We start from the raw sequence: 27,178 nt of genomic DNA on the forward strand, positions 1-27,178 counted from the left end.
AATAAAACCTGTACCAGATACAAAGCTAGCAAGCTCTTAGGGGAAGTGAGTCTACAGGACACTTCCACTCATTATATACAGTCATGGCCGAAATTGTTGGCCCCCCAGAAATCTTTCCAGAAAATCAAGTATTTCTTACAGAAAAGTTTTGTAGTAACACGTTTTGCTATACACATGTTTATTCCCTTTGAGTGTATTGGAACAAAACAAAAAAAAAGTGAGGAAAAAAAATGGACATATTGTCACACAAAACTCCAAAAATGGGCTGGTCAAAATTCTTGGCACCCTGAACTTAATATTTGGTTGCACACCCTTTTGAAAAAATAACTGAAATCAGTCGCTTCCTATAACCATTAATAAGCTTCTTACACCTCTCACCCGGAATTTTGGACCACTCTTCCTTTGCAAACTGCTCCAGGTCTCTTATTGGAAGGGCGCCTTTTCCCAACAGCAATTTTAAGATCTCTCCACAGGTCTTCGATGGGATTTGGACTCATTGCTGGCCACTTTAGAACTCTCCAGCGCTTTGTTGCCATCCATTTCTGGGTGCTTTTTGATGTATGTTTGGGGTCATTGTCCTGCTGGAAGACCCAAGATCTCAGACACAAGCCCAGCTTTCTGACACTGGGCTCTACAGTGCGACCCAAAATCCTTTGGTAATCCTCCGATTTCAGGATGCCTTGCACACATTTAAAGGCACCCAGTGCCAGAGGCAGCAAAACAACCCCAAAACATCATTGAACCTCCACCATATTTCACTGTAGGTACTGTGTTCTTTTCTTTGTAGGCCTCATTCCCTTTTCGGTAAAGAGTAGAATGATGTGCTTTACCAAAAAGCTCCATCTTGGTTTCATCTGTCCACAAGATGTTTTACCCGAAGGGTTTTGGCTTACTCAAGTACATTTTGGCAAACTGTAGTCTTGCTTTTTTATGTCTCTGTGTCAGCAGTGGGGTCCTCCTGGGTCTCCTGCCATAGCGTTTTTATTTCATTTAAATGTCGACGGATAGTTTGCGCTGACACTGACGCTCCCTGAGCCTGCAGGACAGCTTGAATTTCTCTGAAACTAATCTTGCACACTGTGGACAAAGGCAAATCTAGATCTCTGGAGATGGACTTGTAACCTTGAGATTGTTGATTGGTTTTCAAGTCCTCAGACAGTTCTCTTCTCCTCTTTCTGTTGTCCATGCTTAGTATGGCACACACAGACACACAATGCAAAGACTAAGTGAACTTCTCTTGTTTTTATCTGCTTTCAGGTGTGATTTTTATGTTGCCCACACCTGTTACTTGCCCCAGGTGAGTTTAAAGGAGCATCACATGCTTGAAACAATCTTATTTATCCACAATTTTGAAAGGGTGCCAAGAATTTTGACCAGACCATTTTTTGAGTTTTGTGTGACATTATGTCTAATTTTCCTTTTTTCCCCTCCCTTTTTTTGTTTTGTTCCAATACACACAAAGGGACTAAACAAGTGTATAGCAAAACTGCAATACTTTTCTGTAAGAAATACTTGATTTTCTGGAAACATTTCTGGGGTGCCAACAATTTTGGCCATGACTGTAGGAACAGTTTGTAAAGCAAGTGCAGAGGACTGATCTTTGCTGCCCTAGGGACTGTATATGATCTAAGGATGAAAACAGCACTGATAGAACAAGTAGCAACAGGCTGATCCTCTAGTTGTAAAATGGTATGCAATGCATCAATAAGAGCCAAAATGGTTTCCTTTACCTTGGGTGTAATGGCAGTGGAATGCGGCGACTCCAGGGAAAGCTTTTTCAAACAAGCATTTTACATTGGCATACACATTTTGTGTTGAATCCTCCTATAGGTGGCAGCATAAGTCTAACATTTTAGACGTTTTGTCTCTCAATGGACAAGAAAGAAAATGATGACAAACGTTTGAATGTGTCTGGCTCTCACAGGAACGCAGCCATTTTAACAAAATGCCTGGTAGGGTTTATGAAACATAAAATGTGTTTCTAACGTGTTTCCTATATTCTTGAACTGAGAACACGCTACTCCTTTTCTGTGGTCATTCCCTCTTAGATTGTAAGATCTAAGGAGCAAGGCCCTCTGTCTGCCCTCATGTTGTAAAGCGCTGCACAAACTGTTGGCGCTATATGAATCCTGTATAACAATAATAATTAGTACTCAACAGGTGTATTTGAACTAGGATCCAAACCTATGTGTACGAGCCCGCCAGGAAGCTGTGACTGCTACAGGACAATCATCTGTGACATTCTTGTGTGGCTACACATATACTATGAGTGAGAAACTTATATAGCGCAAACAAATGCGAACTTAATCGCCTCAAGGCGCTGGCATCCAGAGTTGTACAGGTCTTCAGAAGAGGTGGGTCTTCAGTTTTTTCCTAAAAACCCGATGGTTTTCTTCCAAGCGGATAGTCGTGGGTAGAGCATTCCAGAGCCGTGGTCCTTGGACCGAGAATCTACGTTCTCCCTTAGATTTGTAGCGAGATTTGGGGATTTGGAGAAGGTTTTGGTTGGTTGATCGGAGCACACGCTGGGTGACGTAGGGTTTTATTTTCTCGCTTAAGTATTGAGGAGCTTTACCCTGTATACATTTGTGGGTGAGGCAGAGAGTCTTGAATGTCACCCGGTCCTGTATGGGCAGCCAGTGGAGGGACCTCAAGGCTGGGGAGAGTGGTTCCCACGGCTTTTTACCAGTTACCAGTCTGGCTGCCGTGTTCTGGACGACTTGTAGACGTGAAATCTGGTATTTTGGTAGTCCTAAGTAGAGGGAGTTTGCGTAGTCGAGTCGTGAGTTGATGATTGTTCCAACCACTACTGTTGTGTCCTCTTCCGGGATGAAGGGGATGAGTCTACATAGCATGCGGAGCAGATGATGAGAACCGCTGACGACTGATCCTATTTGTGCATCCATCGTCATGTCTGCGTCAAAGATGACTCTGAGACTTTTGACTTTGTTGCTTGGCGCAATGGTTTGTCCGAGGATGGTGGGTGGTGTCCATGTGGTCCTGGAAATGGATTTCCTATTTGCGTGAAGGGTGAGTAGCTCTGTTTTGGATCCGTTGAGTTTGAGGGAGCTTTCAGTCATCCAATTGTCGATCAGTGTAAGGCACTTTCCTAGTTCATGGAATTGGTCTTTTTTGTTGGTGATTCGAAGGTAAAGCTGCGTGTCGTCCGCATAGGAGTGGTAGCGCAGGTCCTGTTTGCTGATGATTTTGAGGAGCGGGCGGATGTAGATGTTGAAGAGTACAGGTGAGAGGGGTGATCCTTGAGGAACTCCGCATGAAATGGTCCGAGTTTCTGATGTAAAACCTCCAAGTTTCACGGTCTGAGTGCGATTTTCTAGGAACGATGCGAACCACGGTAGGGCCGAGTCAGAGACTCCTGCTACTTCTTTGAGTCGCGTGAGCAATATGTTGTGGTCTACCGTGTCGAAGGCTGCACTAAGGTCCAGCAGCACTAGGAGACAGGATTCTCCGTCATCTGCTGCTTCGAGAGCGTCGTCCCATATCTTGAGGAGAGCCGTTTCTGTGCCGTGGCCTGGGCGAAAACCTGATTGTAGGGGATCTAGGAGTTTGTGGTCGCCCAGATGGGACTGAAGCTGTTGTTTACTGCTTTCTCCATGATCTTGGAGATGGTGTTCAGGCTTGTTACCGGTCTGCGATGGTTTGGGTCTTTGGGATCGAGGTTGGGTTTCTTTAGGAGGGGTTTTATTATGCCTTGCTTGAGGGTGCTCGGAACATTCCCTTCCCTGAACGATTGGTTTATAATGTGCGTTATGATAGGTGCCAGGATGTCCGTGCATTTTTTCAAGAGTTTTGTAGGGATGATGTCGTTTGGTGATGTCTTGTCTCGAAGGCTTCCGATGATGTTTTTTGTGGTATCGATGGTAATTGGGAACAGCTCGAAATTCGTCGATCGTGGACTATTTATGTTGATTGCTTCTTCTTGCTGTGTCTGAGTGGGGTTAATGTTTTTTTTCTGTTGTACTGTAGTCCGAATCTTTTCGATTTTGTTGATAAAAAAGTCAGATAATTCATTACAGAATTCTTGTGTCTCACTTGGAGGGGGCTCCAAGCAGGAGGGGTTCATAGTCTTAGCGACAAGTTTAAAAAGTTCCCGTGGACGGTTTAGGGCTTTTGAGATGGTGTTTGCGAAGTGTTCTTTTTTGGCTTTAAAGATCGCTTTGTGGTAAATCTTGGTGAGGGTTTTGTACCTTGTGTGGGTTTCTATTGATGGGTTCCTCCTCCAGGCTCCTTCAGCTCTTCTGCGATCCTGTTTCAGTAGAGTGAGAGTGTCGTTAAACCAGCCCGAGTTGTTTTTCCGGCTGAGAGCTCTGCGTTTTGGAGCGACTGTGTCGGCTGTTTGTAGTAATGCTTTGTTTAAGGCGTTGAGTGTTTGATCCGTTGAGTGGTTCAGATTTGGTACTTCTATTTTGGTCGCTAGTGTGGTTTTGAAGAGCTCAGAGTGTAGTTTCTTCTGCGATCTTGTCCAGTGTATTGTTGTTGGGAGCCTGGGTTTTTGAAGGATGGTGTCGATGGTTAATATAAATTTGATGGCGTGGTGGTCCGTCCAAGGTAAAGGTCTGTTGTCCAGAGTGTTGATATTCATGGTTTGTTTGAAGATGAGGTCCAAAATGTGACCCGACACATGTGTTGACGTCTTTATCAGTTGCTGCAGACCAAGTTCTTCGAGTTGGTCGATGCAGGCGGTAGCGATGGGATCCTGAGTTGAGTTAGCCCAGAGGTTGAAATATTACTATATTACCAAAAGTATTGGGGCACCTGATTTTAGGCTGGGTTCACACCATCGCCGCATCCGTCTCAGAGCAGGGGTCCGATGCGTCCTGGTTCACTGTTACAGGACCGATTTCAGCCCAAATTTTGGGCCGAACTCAGACCTGAAACGGACCAAAAGACGCACAGCATTGGACCGGCTGTGGAGATATGTAAACTGGCTCCATAGAGAGATGGCCAAAATCTCCTGCTATTGTGAATTGGATGCGGGGAAGCTGCATCCAATTCACAATGGTGTAACCTAGTCACATAAACTTTAAATGGTATCCCAGTCTTAGTCTGTAGGGTTCAATACCGAGTTGGCCCACCCTTTACAGCTATAACAGCTTCAACTCTTCTGGGAAGGCTGTCCACAAGGTTTAGGAGTGTGTCTATGGGAAGGTTTGACCATTCTTCCAGAAGCGCATTGGTGAGGTCAGGCAATGATGTTGGTATAGAAGGCCTGGCTTGCAGTCTTCGTTCGAATTTATCTCAAAGGTGTTCTATTGGGTTGAGGTCAGGACTCTATGCAGGGCACTCAAGTTCATGAAGCTTTAACATAATAATCCTGTTGCCACAATACAATGTCATGGTTAATTCAAGAGTTCATATTGCTACTCTCCAATACACACCCGTTTATCAGGAATAATACCTTTATGAAAAAGTGATATGGTGTCAGACTCAATACACAGATAGCTAAGATCCACTCTTCCTTTGTGCTTGGAGACACTGAAGATACGGCCATTTTCTACATCCAGAACTACCTCACCATGCTGACCATCCAGCTTCTTGCTTCCTTCACTCTGTCTCATAGTAGACAACAGAAAAAAAACAAAATCAGCGGGCAAAGACACATTACAATAGGTCCTGACAGAGAATAAATGCAGGTACAAGACTAAGAAATTAAATAAAACCTTTGATTCCGTCCAAGCTGTGATGCGCCCTCGCAAAATGTTGACAGAAGCAGAAAAAAAACTGAGACCTTCTTGGTTGCCTTTCCTAGCCTTGGCAATCTCATCTACAGAGTAGAAATGGGAGTCTTCATCCTCGGAATCAGAGTCTGTCAGGTAAGAAATGGGCATTTAGATTTGAAGAATGTTAGCAGGTTTTTCTCCCCTATTTATACATTTTTATTTTGTCTTTAAGCAAAATATGTAGAACAGTAACAAAATCAAACATATCACACTTTGGTGGTTTATACAAAAAGGTACACGGAGGGCATACGATAACAATAGTGCATACACAGAAATGTTATGCCATAATTCTATTCTCCATCTACATTGTAAAGCTATGCGCAAACGGTTGGCACTATATAAATCCTGAATAATAATTAAAAAAAAAAATGTAAATTAACTTTTGTCCCGGCCAAATTCTCTCTTAGAAAAATGGTTAATAGACTCTGCCATGCTTGAAAGGACATAGTTTGAATAAAGGCATATATGGTAGATGAGTGGTCAAATGTCTCTAGACTAAAGGTATAAAAAAGTAAAAGGAAGAAGTCAAGGGCGGCTAATTGAAGGCAAAAGGTAAGGGGAAATAGTGGGAGAGGGGAAAAAAAAAAAAGGAAGAGAGGACAGGGAAAGGGACTGGTGGAGAAGGGGATTGGGTGGTAGGAGAAGGAGCAAATGGGGGCCGTTTTGAACTTTAGGTGGCCATTTTACATAGGAAGACCACAAACTCACCCAGTCTAAAAGCAGATTTGCACATGCGAAATGTGTCTGGCTGATACCCAGATCTGGAAAGTGTCTCATTAGGAAACAAGGAGTCAGTCATGGGCACATCAAACGGGGCCATAGGTTCCCACATCAGAAGATCATTGCACAGCCTGAGAATAAAAACACTAGTTATTTTAATAAAGAAAGAAGCATAATATGTACAGAATCTGTAAACCTGAAATTAAAGCGATTGTAAAGGCAGAAGGTTTTTAACCTTAATGCATTCTATGCATTAAGAAAAATTCTTCTGTGTGCACCAGACCCCTTCAGCCCTCCTAAGGCTTCATTTCCATGGACGTTTTTACAGCCACTTTTCTTTTCAAATGTTTTTTATTGTATTTTTCAAAGATACACAATAAAGCACAAATAAGAGTCATAACAATACAACAGTTTCTTAGTCATACTATGTGTTCAACAGTGTGCCTGGGTAGGCTTCAAATTATCATTTTACTAAACAGTAAGCATATAGGGCCTTAGTCCAGTTGGATAGTGGTCAGATGCTTAAACAAGTAACTAGCAATCCCTGTTTACCCCAACGGGATCATGCTGTAAACAAGGGATTATGGCTCATTATTTACAGCCACTTTTCTGAGCATTTTTTGCAGCTTAAAAACGGCTCTCCATGTTAGTCTATGGCCTCATGCCCACCATGACGTTTTTGAGCTGTAGATGGCTGAGCCGTTTTTAAGCTGCAAAAAAACCCAGGACCAGTGCGTTCTGAAGCTCCAGCGTTAGAGCTGTACAAAACGACAGACATTAAAAAACGCTCAAAAACGCGCAAGAACGCAACCGCAGCGTTTTTGAGCTCCAGCTCAAAGAAAAAAAAAAAAAAACACATGGACAGGCGTTTTTAAGCTGTAAAAAAGGCTAAAAAAAGTGGCTGTAAAAACGTCCATGGAAATGAAGCCTAATACTTACCTGAGGTCCCTCTCTATCCAGCAATGTTGTACGAGTGTCTCAGCTGCCCGGGACACCCTCTGTATTGACTGAGACACAACAGCTCTCTGTATTGACTGAGACACAACAGCTCCCGCTGCTGTCAAATTTAAAATTAGTCAGCCAATCCGGAGAGAAAGGGGCAGGGCCGGGACGCGGCTCGGTGTCTGAAAGGACACTCGGAGCTGTGACTTGGCCCGGGTGCCCCTATAGCGAGCTGCTTGCTGTGGGGGCACTAAACAAGAGGGAGGGGCCAGAACCACTAAAGAGGGACCCATAAAGTGGAGAATCTGGGCTTCTATGTGTAAATCCACTGCACAGAGCAGACAAGTATAAAAAAAAAAAAACATTTTTGTTGCTTTAAAAATAAACAACGAGACTTAAATATCACTTTAAGGTAAGACTATAGAGTAGGTACCTGTTGTATAGGTTTTCATACACATCTTTGCTGGGAAGGAATATGTGAGCATGGGGAAGCGTCACCTCAAGTGTATATTGGGAGGATGCTAATGTCACTTGCTGGAAGTCTGCCATCTCCTCTGGATCAGCAGGGATTACCATCTGAAAGTCAGAAGCCATATGTGGTAAAAACGAAGATGAAAGCAAGAAGACAGGATGATAAAAATGAGAGTGAAAAGAAGCAGAAAGATGAAAAGCTCACCAGTCAATTTTGAGCAAAAAACGCATTTCTTGGTTCAGGCTTACCTCTTCCGTTTCAAACATTGTCCGCTTAGAGGAGAAAGGGGAGGGCTCAGGCTGTTTTAGTTCACAAGGACTTTCCACAGATGAAAGATCAAGGTCATCAACCTTGTCCTGGCCCATGTCCCATGGACAGCTTTTGGTTTCAGGACGTATGGTGACTAAGATGCTAAAAGGCAAACAAGGTTTTTGTGAGCCATTGCTGTGTTGACAAAATGAGAACACAGAACAAGACACGATAAGAAAAAAAAGGAGGGTGGGATTTATCCCCCCAATAAAATGATTCAGAAAAAAAAAAAATTATACCAAGTTACCTGCTTTTCTTAGTGTGCACGCAATCACTGTAGACATCCATGGACATGCCACAGCAGTCACAAAAAATAGGTAGTTAAAAGAAAAATGAAGATGCAGCAGAGGCCTCTGTTTGGTAAACCCTGTACTACCTAATCAGGAGTCACCGTTTTCTCTCAGGATGTTTGTCGAACAGTTTCACTCTACCTTCTCATCCTATGCCAGGGGGGTCAGTGTGTTGATATGTAAGAATGTTGCTTTTAAGTGTTTAGATTCATTGATTGACCCGTATGGTAGATTTATTATCTTGTTATGTACCCTGGACACTCTACATTGTATTATTGCTAATATTTATATTCCACCCCCATTCTCGGTGGAGGTTCTTAAGATTCTAGCTTCTTTTTTGTCACGCCACCCTGGAACGCCTGCTATTGTTGTTGGGGATTTTAATAATTATTTAGATGCAGACCTGGATAAATTTTCCACCAGAGCTTCAACGGCCTCTTTGAGGGGCGGCCCAACAGCCTTTGCCAGGCTCTTGGCGGAGTTGGGGCTGCGGGATGTTTGGAGGATGAGCCATCCGCAGGCCAGGTGCTTTTCCTGTCATTCAGCCTCGTATGGGGGTCTTTCTAGGATAGATATGTGCCTGGGCAATGATGAGATGCTCCCGCTGGTTCTCTCCTCGAGTTATGAGGCTAGAACTGTCTCCGATCATTCCCCTATGTGTGCCAAGATTACTACCTCCAGGATATCCAAGCGGGTTTGCTGGAAGCTTAACCCGTTTTGGTTGTCGCTCTTCCCCAGCCCTGATCCCGTCAGTGATAACTTACTCTCCTTTATTCGTATCAACAAACATTCCACTAGTCTCAATATCTTCTGGGATGCTTTGAAGGCATATCTGAGAGGCCAATTTATTAAGTCCATAAATTCCATTAAGACCGGGACGAGGGCTTGGGAGAAATCGGTGTTGCAGGAAGTTGAAAGGGCGGAGGCTGCTTTTATAGATGCCCCCTCTGATCGCACGGAAAGAACCTGGTGTGAAGCTCAGCATGTGGCTAAACATTTGGTTCTGACTAGGGCAGAAAACAAGAGATTTTTTCTTCAACAAAAATATTATGAGGAGGGGGAGGGTACAGGTCATATGCTTGCACTGATGGTAAGGTCACAAAGGGGTTCCTCGTATATTGAAACCATCTCTAGCCCGTCGGGGGTCTTGCTTTCCTCCCATGCAGAGATTATGGAAACTTTTAAAAAATTTTATGCTGACGTATACTCATCCAAGGTTTCACCCACCAGAGTAGAAATTACCTCCTTTCTAGATCAGTGTAGAGTTCCACGTCTTTCGGCCTCAGGTGTGAAGCAATTAGATGCTCCGCTCACGGTGGACGAAATGCTGGAAGCTTTGGCGTTGTCTTCGTCGGGAAAGTCTCCGGGCTCGGACGGCTTGCCGGCGGAGGTCTATAAGAGGTACTCTGACGTTTTACTACCAAATTTAAGGGAAGTGTTTCAGGAAGCATTTGAGAGGGGTAGCTTGCCACCGTCCATGAACGAAGCAATCATTGTTTTGTTACTAAAACCTGGTAAAGAGGCTCATTCCCCGGACTCGTATAGGCCTATTTCTTTGTTAACGACTGATGTCAAGTTATTGGCAAGAGTTCTGGCTACTAGATTATCCAAGGTAATACATAAATTGGTACACAAAGACCAGTCAGGGTTCATCCCTTCCCGATCCACAGCTCTTAATATTAGGCGTCTCTTCCTTAACCTTCAGGTACCTGTCGATAATCCGGGCCAGAGAGCGATTTTATCCTTAGACGCTGCTAAGGCCTTCGACAGTGTCGAATGGCCTTACCTGTGGGAGGTGTTGAAGAGATTTGGACTGGGCGACAATTTTATTCAATGGATTCGGTTGCTTTATGCGGCTCCTACAGCTAGAATCCGTGTTAACGGGGACCTCTCGGACTCTTTCCCTCTTTTCAGGGGCACAAGACAGGGGTGTCCTTTGTCACCCCTGTTATTTGCATTGGCCCTCGAGCCCCTGGCGGCCACTATACGTGAGCTGACATCCATAGTGGGATTTAATAGAGGTTTGAGTGTTGAGAAGATCTCCCTTTATGCGGACGATACTTTGCTGTATCTGGGGGACGTGGATGGGTCCCTTTCGGAGGCTATGAGGGTAATTCGATACTTTGGCTCCTTGTCGGGATTCTCCATCAACTGGAGCAAATCGGTTATTTTGCCTTTGGATGACCCGACGATTTCATTGCCGGTTGCTGCGGAGTCCCTTAAAGTAGTCTCGTCGTTCAGGTATTTGGGGGTTCAGGTTTCGGCTAATCCAACGTCCTATCTGGTAGATAATCTCCTGCCCCTTTTTAAGCGGCTTCAAATGACATGTAATACTTGGTGCAAACTCCCATTATCGGTTATAGGTAGAATTAATCTTCTTAAAATGGTTTGGTGCCCTCAATTGCTATATATTATGCATAACTCACCTCAGTGGATACCCCGTAGATGGTTTACCCGCATTGACACTTTGTTTAGGTCCTTGATCTGGAAGAAGGGTCCCGCTAGGATTAGCCTTTCTACCTTGCAGTTTGCTAAGGATCAGGGGGGAGCGGCTGCTCCAGCCCCAAAACTTTACTTTTATGCGTCTCAGCTGCAGCATCTTAGTGGGATGGGAATTTTGAATGACTCCGACTCCATAGAGACCCTTTTGCAGACAGGAACTAGCGGTGTTTCGGTTTTGGCGAGTTTGGAGGCGGGATTGCCTTACCTGCCACAAACGGCGCCTACTGTTGTGCTTATGAGGAAGCTTTGGTCTGCGGTTAAATCCACCCTGCGAATCTCAGGATTTCTTCCAGATACTCCATTATGGGATAACCCTAATCTTGGGGAACTTTGTGGACTGGACGGTTTCCAGACATGGAGGTCGGCGGGTATCACTAGGGTTGCTCAATTATATAGGGGCACCGTGTTGAAGTCATTTCTCGAATTACAGACTGAATTTGACCTTCCCAGACAGCAGTTTTATAGGTTCCTTCAGCTCCGACACGCTCTTCAGGCTCAGAGTAGAACCTCTACTCTAGTACTCACTAATCACTCTTTGATAGATAATGTATTCTTTGGGCGGGAGAAGAAGGGTTTGATTTCCTATGTTTACTCTAGCTTGCTAGCATCGATACAAGACCCCATGAGGTTTCCAAGTAGAAGGGGATGGACAGAGGATTTGGGGGACATTAGTGGTGAAACTTGGGAATTATGTTTGCAGGCCGGTCCGCTTACCTCTGTGTCTCAGTCCCATAGACTATCTCACTTGTTCTTGCTGCACAGGGTCTATCGTACACCCATTCAACTACATCGTTGGGGAAGGAGGGACTCGTCCGAGTGCCCCAAGCATTGTGGGGCGGAGGGGTCTCTCATTCACCTGATGTGGCGCTGTCCCAGGTTGCACCGGTACTGGGGTGATGTTACGGAGACTATCTCCTCAGTTTTTCAGGTCAGGGTCCCTTTGGACCCTGTGATATGTATTCTGGGAGCAATAGATGAAGAAATGTATCCTTCTCCTATTAACATTGCTGTAATTAGACTACTGTATCTGGCCCGGAAGTTGGTGGCCAGGCTCTGGTTGTCCCCTCGTGTCCCCACTAGGAAATTATGGATAGACCAAGTCAATTATATACTCATAAGGGAACATTTAACATATCAACATAGAAATGCGAGCAACAAATTTAATAACATATGGGGGGCCTGGTTGGAGACTCCGGAGCTTGCTCCCCCGAGACTAGTTCTGACTCGTCTGCTGCAAGTCTAGGAGAGCCACATATTGGTGGGGAAATTGGTCCACATCCCAGCTATTTAATGTGCAAGCTAGATGGTTGAGGTGGGAGTGATCGGTCTCTGGAGGGGGTAGGTTCGACTGGGTATATAATTTCTGGTTGATGTAGTTATCTAAGTGGCCCGTTGGCCCTTTGGTTCTTTTTTGTTGTACTGGTCTGGCGAGATATCTCTGTCCGTTTCAGTGCATAGGGGAAATTTTGTTATGATTACTCCATTCTTTGGTATGATGTGTCATCATATTGTTTTTTGGTGCCAATAAGTTATTTTATATGCAAGTCGTATCTATGTCTTATATGTATATACAGCAATGCCTTTTCGTTGTATGTATGTCTTGTGCAATGTATTCTGTATATGGTTGTAATTGGCCCAATAAAATATTTTTCTGATTTAAAAAAAAAAAAAACCTGTACTAGACTAGGATCAGATGACATGGCAAACCTATAGAACTTGGTAAAAGCGTCACTGGATGTCCAGAGATTGTACTTGCAAAACACGGAAGTGGAAAACGTAACAAGTGACGCACAATGATCATGGAGTGTGCACTTCTTGGACAGACTGCAAATTAGGCCAAGACTACTAACTGACAATGGTCTTGGAGACCACTATACTGCAAATAGCATCAGACCTGAAAAGGGAAAAGCTTTTTGGTAGCCTTCAGATCTCTTGCCAAATCCAACTTGTGGAGCTCCAACTCTAGAGGTGCAACCAAGCTTAGTCAAAATTTGACAGACATGACCCGCCTTAACCCTTTCACTGCCAGAGCTGGTTTTGTGTTTTTTTGCACACGTTTAAAAAAAAATCACTTTAGGTCTGAAGATTCTTCAAAACCCCCCAAGCATTATAGATTTTTCAAAAGCAGACACACTGTAGAATAAAATACGCCGATACTGTTGCAGCGGTGTTTGTTTTTTGAATTAGGCGCCGAGCGCCACAGCCTAGAGCCGAGCCGAGTGTACTGCGCACTTGGCTCCGCCCGCAGCCACGCGAGAGGAGCCGAACAAACAGGTTCCTCTCGGCTCGGCGCCTAATTCAAAAACGAACACCGCCGCAACCCCGGACAACGTGCGGATGGAGGACTGGACGGACTCCGCAGACGGACACCTGGACGAACCCCGTGAGGAAGCCGTAGACGGACACCTGGACGGACGCCGTGAGGAAGCCGCAGACGGACACCTGGACGGACCCCGCAAGGAAGCCGCAGACAGACACCTGGACGGACGCCGCGAGGAAGCCGCAGATGGACACCTGGACAGACGCCGCGAGAAAGGCTGGACGGACCCCGCGCACGGCCGCCGGACCGAACAAGGTCGCCGATGGACGCCGGGCAAGACACCAAAACTGTAAGTAATTCATTTTTTTTTTTTCAGGAATTTCCCTTCTAGATTAGAGGTGCACGCTATACGCCGGTACGCGCTATAGGCAGATAAATACAGTAAGTAGATCCCCAACATGTCGAGCTTTATATTTGTCGGCACCAATAGTAATGATGAACTTCACTACCCTATATTTAACATAAGTAAAGCTTTAAAAGCTTCTACATGTCATCAGTTTAGAGTTAAACGAGAGGTCAGTTATAGGTTGGGGGTGGTTGCCATTTGTTTGTACTGTTGGTCAACTGGTGAGGGGACAAACTGGATAATTTGGCTGCCCTTGTGCCATTGCTGGATTCCAGTGCGTTCCTATACCTTTAAGAAGGGGTGGGCTCCCTCCAGGCATACCTGCCCTTAGGGCCAGTTCACACCAGACGCAGTTCCATTCAGTTCTGTGTGCTTTTTTTCTGCACAAAATGCATGCACAGCATTTTCCATGTATTCCAATGGCTCTAGTTCACACCATGCAATCAGTTTCCGACCAGTTTCTGCACTGGAAACTGACTGCATGGTGTCAACTAGAGCCATTGGAATACATGGAAAACACTGTGCATGCATTTTTAGTGCAGAAAAAAAAGCACACGAAACGGCGTCTGGTGTGAACTGGCCCTTAATCTATCCATTATTATACATATACTCCAACTTTGGACACTCTGAAAATGTATAGTTAGGAATGCAGTACACTAGGGTGACATGAAGTGGCCGTGCAGCTTACGCATATATTTCTAAATGTGAGCAAACGAAACCCCTGGTTTTAACATGAACTGTTAGACAGGACAAACCAGTTTGTTGCAAACTGGCTAGTAAGTGAGCTGGAATTTTAACTTTGTTGTTTTTTTGAACATGCGTTGACCTTCCATGAGTTCCTTGCTGCAAAGGCCAGTTATAGATTAGGGTGGTTGCCTTTTTTTTGTACTATTGGGCGATTGGTGAATGGTTGCACGGGATACCTTTACTGCCACTGTGCAGCAGCTACAGCCATACCCGCCCTTAATCTATCCATTATTATATATGTGCTCCAACTTTGGAGACTCTCAAAATATTTTTTGTAAAAGTGTTCCATGTGCTCCTTGTTGCAATGGCCATTTTAGGTTGGGGTGGTTGTCATTTGTTTTTACTGTGAATAATATGCCTTAAATGTTTACTCCTATACCGGCGCGCACAGCGATATGCATGTGTATCGAAAGGGACGTGTTCGTATGTAGGCTCGCCCAATAGTTTTACAGGGAGGTTTTAAAGGGGTTGTAAAGGTAAAAAAGAAAAAAAAATCCTCCAAATAGCTTCCTTTACCTTAGTGCAGTCCTCCTTCACTTACCTCATCCTTCGATTTTGCTTTTAAATGTCCTTATTTCTTCTGAGAAATCCTCACTTCCTGTTCTTCTGTCTGTAACTCCACACAGTAATGCAAGGCTTTCTCCCTGGTGTGGAGAAAGCCTCTTGAGGGGGGAGGGGGTGAGCAGGAGGGTCAGGACACCCACTAACACACAGCTCCTTTATCTGCAAAGTAGAGAGTGTCCCGACACTCCTGCTCGCCCCCTCAAGAGGCTTTCTCCACACCAGGGAGAAAGCCTCGCATTACGGTATAGATACAGACAGAAGAACAGGAAATGTGGATTTCTCAGAAGAAATAAGGACATTTAAAAGCAAAATCGAAGGATTGAAGGAGGACTGCACTAAGGTAAAGGAAGCTATTTAGGGGGGAAAAAATTACCTTTACAACCCCTTTAAATTCTTTGAATAAAGCTTTGTTCATATCACATACAAGACAAAATGTCCCCTATAAAACTTTTTTTTTATATCACATATGGGACAAAAAGTCCTTTATGTGACATATTTTAAGACAAATTCTTTAATGAGAAATCAGGCATCTTTTAGACATCTGATGTCTCACCCGCTTTCCACTGAAGCCAATAGAGGGCACGATGCGATCCATTATCTTCCTTCCTGCCCCAAAGTGACAACAGAAAATCGGAATGATGTTTTTCCACAATGCTTTCAGGTTCATTCTAGCTAGGAGAGATCACCTCCACCCATGCAGTCTCCCTAACCTCCACCCATGCAGGTCTTGAGCTCACAGGTGGGGCAGCAGATATGGTTAAGCATGGGGGTTGGGGTATAGCATACACTCCAGGGATCACAGAAAAACAATCAGGTGTCTGTCTGTATAGCCGCCTGATCACTTTCATTAGAAAGCCGACAGTCAGCTTGGAGTGTGGAGACACTCCCAGTATGTAAATCATTATCAGTAAATTGCTGGATATTTTTGCTGACTTCGCTTGGTCCTAGTTTTCCCCTGGGCAATGGCTGAGGTTGGCTACCAGAATATCTGCTCTATATTTTTCTACTTCTACTCTAGCCATTAGGTTAATAAAAGCCATCATTTGACGATTTGTCCATAAGTTGATTGGCTTATTGTTTTGATATAATGGCACTTGTTAACGTACCACTCCCTGCCTGGAAGCATTCCCTATTGACGATTGGATTTCATGGGTATTGTGATGCTCAATTTAATAAAATATTTGAATACGAAAATTGAGAACGCTCCCACGCCATCTCTGTGGTTCTCCCGGGTAAATGATCCTAGAAATATGGAGGACCTCAGTCACTCTGCGCAATACTGAAGATACCTTGGCAATACTTCATCTTAAAAGGACGCATATCTGAACTAATTCTCCCCACTACAGTGAGTCCAATCTCATTCTGGCTCGAGGGTACCTCCCCCATCTTACTGCCCTCGGGCTCTTTCCCTACTGTCCTCCCCTCAGTCCTCTTGTCTGTTATTGCCGATCATAACCTGATGCTCTACACCCTGTTTGCTCTTACCCGGACTTCTAATCTTGGCCCCCTTGGTTTCCTTTGCAGACTTTGTCTTGACAGGAACTGTAAAGAATGTTTGTTCACTTTAGTATCTGCCCTAATGTACTCACTACGTTGGTACCCATCTTTGTACCCTTCAATTCTGCTCTGGTCATCTTCCTGGTTACAAATGTGTCTGTCTCTTACGGTTAAAGGCAGTCTGGTTATACACAAATGTATGTTGTGTATTTATTATGTCAAAATTATGCACGCTGGTGCACTGTTTTTTTTTATATATATTTCTTTGTCACGCAAACAATAAAAAAAAACGTTATGATTAAAAATAATAAAAAAAAAAAAAGGCAGTCTGGTTATCGCTGCTCGACAAATACTGTATTCCTTCTTAAAAAAAATACATGCCTTTATTTGTAAACTGTTTGACTGTCCTATACGCATTTGAGAAATAAAGAAATAACAAAAGAATAAAAAAAAATGAATCATGAACTGTACATGCAAGATGTAGATCTAAAATAATATTAAAGGGGAGAAACATTGCTTACGTGTCAAATTTTCTATAAGCAAAACATATTCAAGTGTGCGGTTTTTCCCTAAACAATATTTTTCTGTGTGCTGGGAAATATCACCTTAGGGTCCTTTCACACGGAGCGGACCGTTTTTGTGTCCGCTCCGTGTGTCCGCCAAAGCTCAGCGGGGATCATCCGTCATCCCCGCTGAGCTGTCGGCGGATAGGGCGGTCCCCCCACACACTGCAGAGACCGCCCTGTCGCTGCTCCACTCTCCCCTATGGGGGATCGGATGCAGACGGACCGTCTGTCCGTCGGCATCCGATCGGTTCCGCCGGACGGAAGAAAAATAGGTTTTCTTCCGTTCGCAAAAGCGGATCCCGACGTTAGCGGATGGTCGCGGACGTTAGCGGATGCTCCATCCGCTAACGGACGTGATCCCATAGGGATTCATTACAAGTCTGTAAACGGACTTGTAATGAACGGACGAGCGGAGCGGACGTCTGAAAGAGGCCTTATTGGAAAGAGAAGTCACAGAATGTCTAGTAGTGTGGTGATCCTGGTGAAAATGAACATATCTCTCATAGCCGTTGTAAAAATGCAAATGACAAAATCTGAATTTATACACGCATCAATACACCCAGAACTAAGGCCAAGTTCCGGTGTGTTCGCACAGTCCACATGCAGAGCCCGCCAGGAAGTCGGCCCTGCACGGCGCTAATCACAGGGAGTGAGACATTGTCCCGATGTACGGCTGCAGAGATCAGGAAATGTCTCGCTGCCTGCGATTAGCGCAGCGCAGTGCCGAATTCCTGGTGGGCTCTACACATGGACTGTGCGTACACGCCGGAGGTCATCCTTACCCACAACTAACCTGGGGAAGACAAATTTCTTTCCAGTGGCTTTGGCCATGGGGTCCAATCCTTTACTGATCTTCATACAAGGAACACGCAGATCTTCCCCATCAGTATACACACCTGAATAAAAAAACAAACGATCATTTGTATGCAATTTGAGATCATCATGTTATACTTCTCACATCATATGCATCAATGGCAAAGACCTGTGGAACTTTTAGAGGTATTAACGCAAAAGCCTAATATCCCAGTTTACCAATCATTCGATGTGGTGGTTGCATTCATTTTCTTTTCGTAGTGCCCCTATGCTAGATGAAAGAACCCAGGGGGCACATTTGGACAGCAGCATTGTCGGTAATAGTAGATTTAAATAAACCAAAAGACTCTAGCTAACACTTCATAAGAAGTCACTGCAAAAAAAAAATTCCTGTTGGGAATAAAGGTTTTAGGTAAAAAACTGATCATTGTTTGCACACCTGCCAGTTTTGAACGGGTTGACTCATCCCTGTAACTGATACTGTACATCTACAAGAGAGCTTGTTCTTTTGAAAAAACAGCACATTTACTGGCCAGCTGTAAATAGAAAAAAGAAAGCCTAAAAAAGAAAACGAATGTAGCCATCACAAGGAAGAATTAGTAAGTTGCAATATAATAAATGTTTGTTTTTGGGTTTATTACCACGTTAAATATGCACCCCATTGCTGGCCTGACTAAGGCCAAGGCCCGGATTCACAAAGCACTTGCGCCAACGTATCTCCAGATACGCCGCGTAAGTGCAAATATGCGCCGTTGTATCTGTGCGCCATACCCACAAACTAGGATACTCCTAAAAATAGGGTTAATTCCGCCGACGTAACTTGCCTACGCCGGCGTAGGCTGGGCGCACATTTACGCTGGCCGCGTGGTGGCGCTGCCATTGATTAGCCATTCAAATATGCAAATGAGGAAAATATGGCGATTCACGAACCTGCGCCCGCCCGACGCAGGCTATGAGAGGTGCGCGTAAGTTGTATGTCCGGCGTAAAGTTAAGCCCCATAAAGGAGGTGTAACTCAGCAGCAGACATGTAAAGGTCTGCATCAGGGAACAGAAGCCGGCGGTTTTTACGTAGTTTACGTTGGACGTGTGTCTGGATGGGTGTCGATTACGTTCATGGCGTAGGCAGTGATCCGGTGTATCTTAGGTAGTTGTTCCAACGTGGTTATGAGCATGTGCACGGGGATGCGTGCACGACACAATGCATGCGCAGTTCGTTCAACGTACTTGTCTGGCTCTCAAACCATCATTTGCATGGGGTCACGCCAACTTCCACCTATGTCGGCCTGCGCCTTCGAAATCTACACCACGCCGACGCAGCGTTGGGAGCAATAGCTTGCTGAATGCAGTGCTTGCCTCTCTGCGCTGCGTCGGCGTAGCGTACAGGAGATGCGCTACGGCGGCATTAAATGTGCGCCGCTGTCTGTGAATCCAGGCCTAATTGTACACATAGCCTACTTTGACTGCTATTTTGACACATTTTGCGGCCGGCGGTCAAAACTTTCCTATTCTGAATGCAATTCTTCTGCGTTTAGGAGAGCTTGAAAAAAGAAAGTGGGAACCAAATAAAATAAAAAGGAAAGTAACTCAAGTAAGGGCGTAGATAGAGTGAGAGAAAGAAGTAAAGCAAGGGAAAAGGGTCACAGAGAGAGAGAGCTGCTGGGGAAACACTCGTGGAGAGAGGTAAAAAGTAGGCAGAGGGTGGGACACCAAGGGATAGTCACCTCAACCCTCCCTATGGTTAAGCTGCATTTTAGGATGAGACTGTCGGGGTCAAGAGAATATTCGTGAGGGTATCTAAATCGGAGAAGAGGAGCCAAATGGTCCACAACACCTTGTATTTATCAAAGGTGTTGTTGTCTAAAGCCAACATCTCCTCTATTCTCATAGTATCGTTCATGGTCGAGACCCATCGCGATTAGGAAGATGTGGTGGTTGTCTTCCAATATGATGGAATGAGCCATAAAAAAAAACGGAGGAGATTCCGTTTCTGTGATGTTATAGACCCGGGGAGTATCGAGGGGAAGGCAATAATTGGGGTAGGCGATAAAGTTTCTTCATAAAATGTATTGTAACGTTCAAATATATGAGTCCAGAAGGGAGGGATCCTCTCACATTCTCACCAGACATGTAGATAGGTCCCTGTAGCAAAGCTACAATGCCAGCAGGAGGCGGAGGTTTATGGAGTTGAGTTTAGGAGCTTTGGCAAAAAAAAACAAAAGCTCCTAAACTCAAGTTTAGAAGCTAATGTAGTATACATGAAGTCTGATGCCACGTACACACGTTAATTTTTCGGGTTCTAAAAAATTACGTTTTTTTTATTTCATTAAAAACGATCGTGTGTGTACACTTCAGAGCATTTTTCGGGTTCTAAAAAACTACGTTGTTTTTTTAATGTCGTTAAAAACGATCGTGTGTGGGCTTCAGAGCATTTTTCAAGTTCTAAAAAATGTCCAATTTTTTCTCTCGAACATGCTCTATTTTTTAACGACGTTTTTAACGTTGTCGTTTTTCGGGTTCTAAAAAATGGTCGTGTGTGGGCTTTATTGAGGTGAAAAATCAGCTCATGCTCAGAAGCAAGTTATGAGACGGGAGCGCTCGTTCTGGTAAAACTACCGTTCGTAATGGAGTAAGCACATTCAGTCGCGATGAAGTCACTCCCCACGCACACTGACTGAAGCAATGCATATGCCATTGCTTCAGTTTGCCCAATGCGCATGTGCCGATGACATTGGCACATGCAGGGGACAGGGGAAATCTCCTAAACCGTGCAGGTCTAAGAGATAAACTGGATAGCTAGAGGTAAGACTTATTATAGCATGAAGTGGTTGTAAAGGGTTTACAGCCATTTGAAACAAAAGTTTAAAAACAGAGAAAGGCGCAAGGCAGCCATATAGTGTAGTATGTTAGTTTAAATAAAACCAAAAAATGTGTACTTACAAGTGTACAAAGTTTAGGGCATCTCACTGAGTGGCACAGTCCGGGCCATTGGTGGAAGGATAGGCAGAGGTAGATAGGATGGAAGAAATTCCTCTGCTGCAGGAAACCACTAGAGGCACCAGAAAGCCGAATGCTGATGGAACTGGAGCTTGAATCATGTGCAGTTGTGGCATTTCTCAATTGTTTGCCAAGTCTTCCCTCCTTGACATTGACTCAACATGGCCAGTCTGGACAGAAGCTCCTGTTTCAGAAGCTTTTGGCTCTCTGGCGGCTTTAGCGGTTCCCTGCAGCAGAGGAGTTTCTTCCATCCGGTCTGCCTGTCTAAATCTGCCGATCCTCCACCCATGATCTGCACTCTGCCACTCATGCCCTGAACTGTGTATACTTGTAAGAACTCATTTTTTGCTTTTATCTGTATATTTAATAAAGCAACTTACAACACTATATGGCTGCCTGGCGCCACTCTCTCTGTTTCCACTTCTGCAGATACAGATTCCCATGCCTGAATCTGTGGAAGAAGCCTTCATTTAGCCATATACAATGATTTGTGTCTAGTTCTAAACTAAACCGGTTTTGTTTCTATGCTTGCCACTATTGTTGCAGTTCATATATTTCATGTTTTTATTTCAATTCATTTTTGTTACATTGTTTCTGCTGAGAATTGTAACCGGATAAAACACCTTCCCACAGAACATTTTATTTGTTTCATTTATTTCCAGCTCACTGATTCCATTCACTGAGCCAATCCTTTTATTATTTGACATTTCTTAAAAGTGTATGTCATGGGCATACTTTTTTTTTTTTTTAAACATAATTTAGACAGATTTATTTTGAAAGCAGTTCTGGAGGAAGACACAAGGGCAGGTCTCTGTGTGGTTCCTGCAATGACAGCATGAGCAAATACTTAAAGTATTTTGTCATGGGGAATCGGGTGTTTTTTTTTTAAATCTAAGCAGTACTTACCGTTTTAGAGAGCGATCTTCTCCGCCGCTTCCGGGTATGGGCATTCCTATTTGATTGACAGGCTTCCGACGGTCGCATACATCGCGTCACAATTTTCCGAAAGTAGCCGAACGTCGATGCGCAGGCCCCCGTATAGAGCCGTACCGACGTTCGGCTTCTTTCGGCTACTCGTGACGCGATGTATGCGACCGTCGGAAGCCTGTCAATCAAATAGGAACGCCCAGCCCCGAAGACCATTCCCTGGAAGCGGCGGAGAAGATCTCTCTCTAAAACGGTAAGTACTGCTTCGATTTTAAAAAAAACACCCGATTCCCCTTGACAAAATGAGCCTCAATCTAATGTTAAAAATTGTTTTTCGGGTGAACTCCCGCTTTAAAGTGTTACTAAACCCAGGACCCTGCATTCACTATATCTAGTCTCCCACAGTACACAGAATATTGAAATGCAACTATGATAGTAAATATAAACTGCTAAAAACTTTTTCTCATCAACAGTATATAGCAGTCTTATGACTTCTATGAGTGTCTGGTTAAAACCTGTAAGAGTTTTCACTTTTCTCTGGCTGTCCTATGAGGCTGCAGGACCCGCTGATCCTCTGTCTGAACAGTGGTGATTGACCCTGTGCTGATCACGTGCCCCCTCCCCCAGAAAAATAAATTCTCTAGCAATACACACCAAACTGAGCAATGTGCAGAGTACCCCCAAGGCTCTGTTCTATCAGGAGATGGATTGGGGACTGTGGAAGAAGGGGAGGATCAGAGAAGACAGCCTTTTTTACACAATGCACAGGATTAACCCCTTAGGTTCCATAGTGAGTATAACAAGCATGCTTTACTGCATATACAGACTGGGTTTAGTAACACTTTAATATCACTACATCAAACACAAGCAACAAGCACTACCATAGGATTAGAAACTGGTGTCAACGTCTCTGCTCTATGACTTACTATCTCTCTGTAGAACAAGCAAGAGAACACAATAAATAGTCTATCCAGGGGACAACTTGATCCACCTAGGAGTGTGGGCGCAATCCCAGATTCAACAACAGCTTGTGACTCCTATTTCTACTACATTGATGTGGTGTCATTGGCTACATAAGAGTTGTGTTTATTAACATTCAAGTTATACCTCTTTATAACATTATATTAAAGTATTTACCATGTCAGAGAAGCAGTGGAGTGAGGTGCTTTCCACATACAGTAAAACCTTGGTTTGAGAGTAACTTGGTTTGAGAGCGTTTTGCAAGACAAGCAAAATGTTTTAATACATTTTGCCTTGATATACAAGCGATGTCTTGATATAAAAGAGTAGCGTCATGTCACAACCGAGTATAAAAAAGAAGAGTTGAGCCTCTAAGTGTAGCAATATGGTTACATTTAATGAAGGTACAACATTTAGCAACTTATTGCTACACTTAGAGGCGCCTCTCTTCTCTTTTATACCCTGTAAAAAAATGCTTTGATATACAAGTGCTTTGGATTACAAGCATGTTTCTGAAACGAATTATGCTCGCAAACCAACGTTTTACTGTACTTACCTACACAGTTATTGCCTTTACAGACAGGATGATTCAACTACGTTATCTACTCCTGTACATTTATTTCCTACATACAAAAGACTCTGCAATGTGCCATGAATGCCAGTTGTTTAAAGGTACCTTTTGTCACATGGTTTGGGAATGTCCAAATGTAAGACCTTTGTGGTCTCAGGCGACTGAATTTATGGCTAATCATTTTGGCAATTCTGAGCATGCATGGTTTTTTCTCCGTCGGAGTTCCACACAGACGATAGAAATTTGCTATAGGATTTTTTTCCTCAGGAAAAAATAAATAAAACATGTTCCATTTCTAAACTCCATATCCGATGAGAAAATTCCGTCAGACTTTTTTCATCGGAAATTCCGATCGTGTGTACAAGGCATTAGACTAATCATATACATCTGTAAGCTTATTGCTAGGAGATGGCTTTATAAAGAGTCTTTAAACACTTGCCCACTGGGCACTTAAACCCCCTTCATAACCAGACTAATTTTCAGCTTTCAATGCTCTCACATTTTAAATGACAATTACTCGCAACATTGTACGCATATGACATTTTTGGCCGTTTTTTTTTTTTTTTTTTTTTTTTTACACAAAGCCGTCTTTTGGTGGTATTTAATCACTGCTGTTTTTTTTTTTTGCACTATACATTTTTCTTCATTTCCGTTATAAAAGTTTGCAAATTAGTGATTTTTCTTCATAAATTTTGGCCAAAATTTACACCACTACATTTCTTTAGTAAAAATAACCCAAATAAGTGCATATTATTTGGTTTTTGTGAAAGTTATAGAATCTACAAGCTATGGTGCCAATAACTGAAAATTGATCTCACCCAATTTTTACCGACACCCTATCAAGCCAAGACAGTACAATTACCCCCCAAATGACACATTTTTAGAAAGTAGACAGTCCAAGGTATTTAGTAAGAGGCATGGGGAGATCTTTGAAGTTGAGTTTTTTTTCCCCCCAAAATTTTTTGAAAAATTATGATTTTTCTTCCTCTTTTTCCTCGTTATAGTACGCGCTCCCAGAGTTATCTGACTGCACTGTAGCCGTTTTTTGCCTATATCCCAAACGGTTAACATTGGGGCTGTGGAAGAGATTAGTTAATACTGGTCTTCCACTTTATAGGATGACGTATGAAGCTCATGGTGGCCCCAAAAAATGTATGAAGGTTTGGAAAGATTCTACTGCAACTCTGGAGGGTGAATGAGTCGTCTGAGAAATCCTTTAGGAAGAGTGGAACAGGGGTGAAAAGGACCCCTTGTTGGGGTGCAGTATGGTGGTCTCACTCATTTTGTATTTATGGATTTAGTATTGCTTACACCTGTGTGTTTTTCTTTTTGTTGGTTTATCTCCATTTCTCATAGGTTAAAAAAAATGTTTGCTAGACTGGGAGGTATATTCCGGTCATAGGCTTATTTTATGTGTTTTCCTGATGTCTGCTCATATAATTAGTATTGAATACTTTTCATGTATTCTGATTATATGGACATGGCTATGTATTGGAACTTGTATATTTTGTACTTTCCTGTCTAGTAATAAACATTTTTTTTTTTTTTTACTTACCATGTAAGTCACTGAAAGTAATTTCAATTTTGCTAGGCTCCTCTGTACTACTTCTACTGTGTGATTTAATCTCCAGATCAGTCACTTCCATCTCAAGACGTTCTTTCCTCATTGCCTTTTCTTTCCAAGGACGACGTTCAGAGACCGGCCTCAAGTCAGGTACTGGGAACTGAAGATGTATATGTGCTTTGGAAGCAATCACATGGATCTCGGTGTCCTCTTCAGGAGTTGGGTTGCTATCACTCTGAGAAGACAAGCATGAGAAAGGGACTGATGATGAAGCCAGCATGCCAAGTATATATGCTTCAGTTTATCTTTCCAGAAAATATATTCTCCGATACCCAGTTTAGGGGGGTTGAGGAGAACATACACTCAGAAAATCATCCTTTTTATTTTATTTAATCAGACATTGTGTTGTACAAAGCAGAAATGGAAAAAGGGAGGGGGGGGGGTGCAGAAAGGACAACCAACCACTGGACAAATGGTGTACAATAATGATTTGATGCCAGCTTGTAAAATATAACAATTTGTAGAGCAGTGACCCTAGAGACCTGCTGTGGTTTCTCTATAAAGCTGGAAGCAAGGTCCCTCCTTCAAAATTGCTGTTTTGTCACAGTAACATTACTCTCCTGGGCCACTGCATCCCTGAAGAAGCATCTGACAAGATCAAAAGAAAATGCACCATCAGTTTGATGAAACCCTACATCAATAGCAGGCACTTCTTCCCAACAGTGATCACAGCCAGCCGTTCCGTGTAGAGGCAACTGTGGACTCCCACACTGCATTCCATGCACTATCTAGTAGGGTTGTCCCGATACCACTTTTTTAGGACTGAGTACGAGTACCGATACTTTTTTTCAAGTAGTCGCCGATACCAATTACCGATACTTTTTTTTAAATGTGTCCCCAAATGCAGCGATGTCCCCCCACAGATGCAGCCATGTATCCCCCCATCCAGCCATTGTCTCCCCCCATGCAGCCATTGTCACCCCCCATGCAGCCAGCGTCACACCCCATGCAGCCATGTATCCCCCCATCCAGCCATTGTCACCCCCCATCCAGCAATGTATTCCCCCAGCCAGCGTCACCCCCCATCCAGCCAGCGTCACCCCCCATCCAGCCAGCGTCACCCCCCATCCAGCCAGCGTCACCCCCCATCCAGCCAGCGTCACCCCCCATCCAGCCAGCGTCACCCCCCATCCAGCCAGCGTCTCCCCCCATCCAGCCAGCGTCTCCCCCCAACCAGCCAGCGTCTCCCCCCAACCAGCCAGCGTCTCCCCCCATGCAGCAATGTATCCCCCCATCCTGCCATTGTCACCCCCCATCCAGCAATGTATTCCCCCAGCCATTGTCACCCCCCATGCAGCCATTGTCTCCCCCCATGCAGCCATTGTCTCCCCCCATCCAGCCATTGTCTCCCCCCATGCAGCCATTGTCTCCCCCCATGCAGCCAGCGTCACCCCCCATGCAGCCAGCGTCACCCCCCATCCAGCCAGCGTCACCCCCCATCCAGCCAGCGTCACCCCCCATCCAGCCAGCGTCACCCCCCATCCAGCCAGCGTCACCCCCCATCCAGCCAGCGTCACCCCCCATCCAGCCAGCGTCACCCCCCATCCAGCAATGTATTCCCCCAGCCAGTGTCACCCCCCATGCAGCCAGCGTCACCCCCCATCCAGCCAGCGTCACCCCCCATCCAGCCAGCGTCACCCCCCATCCAGCCAGCGTCACCCCCCATCCAGCCAGCGTCACCCCCCATCCAGCCAGCGTCACCCCCCATCCAGCAATGTATTCCCCCAGCCAGCGTCACCCCCCATGCAGCCAGCGTCACCCCCCATCCAGCCAGCGTCACCCCCCATCCAGCAATGTATTCCCCCAGCCAGCGTCACCCCCCATCCAGCCAGCGTCACCCCCCATCCAGCCAGCGTCACCCCCCCATCCAGCCAGCGTCACCCCCCCATCCAGCCAGCGTCACCCCCCCATCCAGCCAGCGTCACCCCCCCATCCAGCCAGCGTCACCCCCCCATCCAGCCAGCGTCACCCCCCCATCCAGCCAGCGTCACCCCCCATCCAGCCAGCGTCACCCCCCATTCAGCCAGCGTCACCCCCCATTCAGCCAGCGTCACCCCCCATCCAGCCAGCGTCACCCCCCCATCCAGCCAGCGTCACCCCCCCATCCAGCCAGCGTCACCCCCCCATCCAGCCAGCGTCACCCCCCCATCCAGCCAGCGTCACCCCCCCATCCAGCCAGCGTCACCCCCCCATCCAGCCAGCGTCACCCCCCCATCCAGCCAGCGTCACCCCCCCATCCAGCCAGCGTCACCCCCCCAACCAGCCAGCGTCA

General features: G+C 44.9%; 1 protein-coding gene across 2 annotated transcripts in view; it reads right to left on the reverse strand.

Annotated features, from left to right (window-relative positions):
- The window catches only part of ATG2A (autophagy related 2A), a 168,824-nt gene that overhangs the window by 92,128 nt on the left and 49,518 nt on the right, over positions 1-27,178 (reverse strand). For both annotated transcript variants that reach the window (XR_005744186.1, XM_040328557.1), the window contains exons 15-21: positions 24,838-25,081; positions 17,810-17,912; positions 8,124-8,286; positions 7,837-7,979; positions 6,450-6,592; positions 5,682-5,827; positions 5,420-5,570 (exon numbers count right to left, since the gene is read on the reverse strand). Coding sequence is in view for 1 of the 2 variants with exons in the window: in XM_040328557.1 (XP_040184491.1) it covers positions 5,420-5,570; positions 5,682-5,827; positions 6,450-6,592; positions 7,837-7,979; positions 8,124-8,286; positions 17,810-17,912; positions 24,838-25,081 (1,093 nt within the window). In the remaining variant the exon portion in view is untranslated. The remainder of the gene's footprint in view (positions 1-5,419; positions 5,571-5,681; positions 5,828-6,449; positions 6,593-7,836; positions 7,980-8,123; positions 8,287-17,809; positions 17,913-24,837; positions 25,082-27,178) is intronic.

This window comes from Rana temporaria, chromosome 11 (genome assembly GCF_905171775.1).
Source record: "Rana temporaria chromosome 11, aRanTem1.1, whole genome shotgun sequence".
Taxonomy (NCBI): domain Eukaryota; kingdom Metazoa; phylum Chordata; class Amphibia; order Anura; family Ranidae; genus Rana; species Rana temporaria.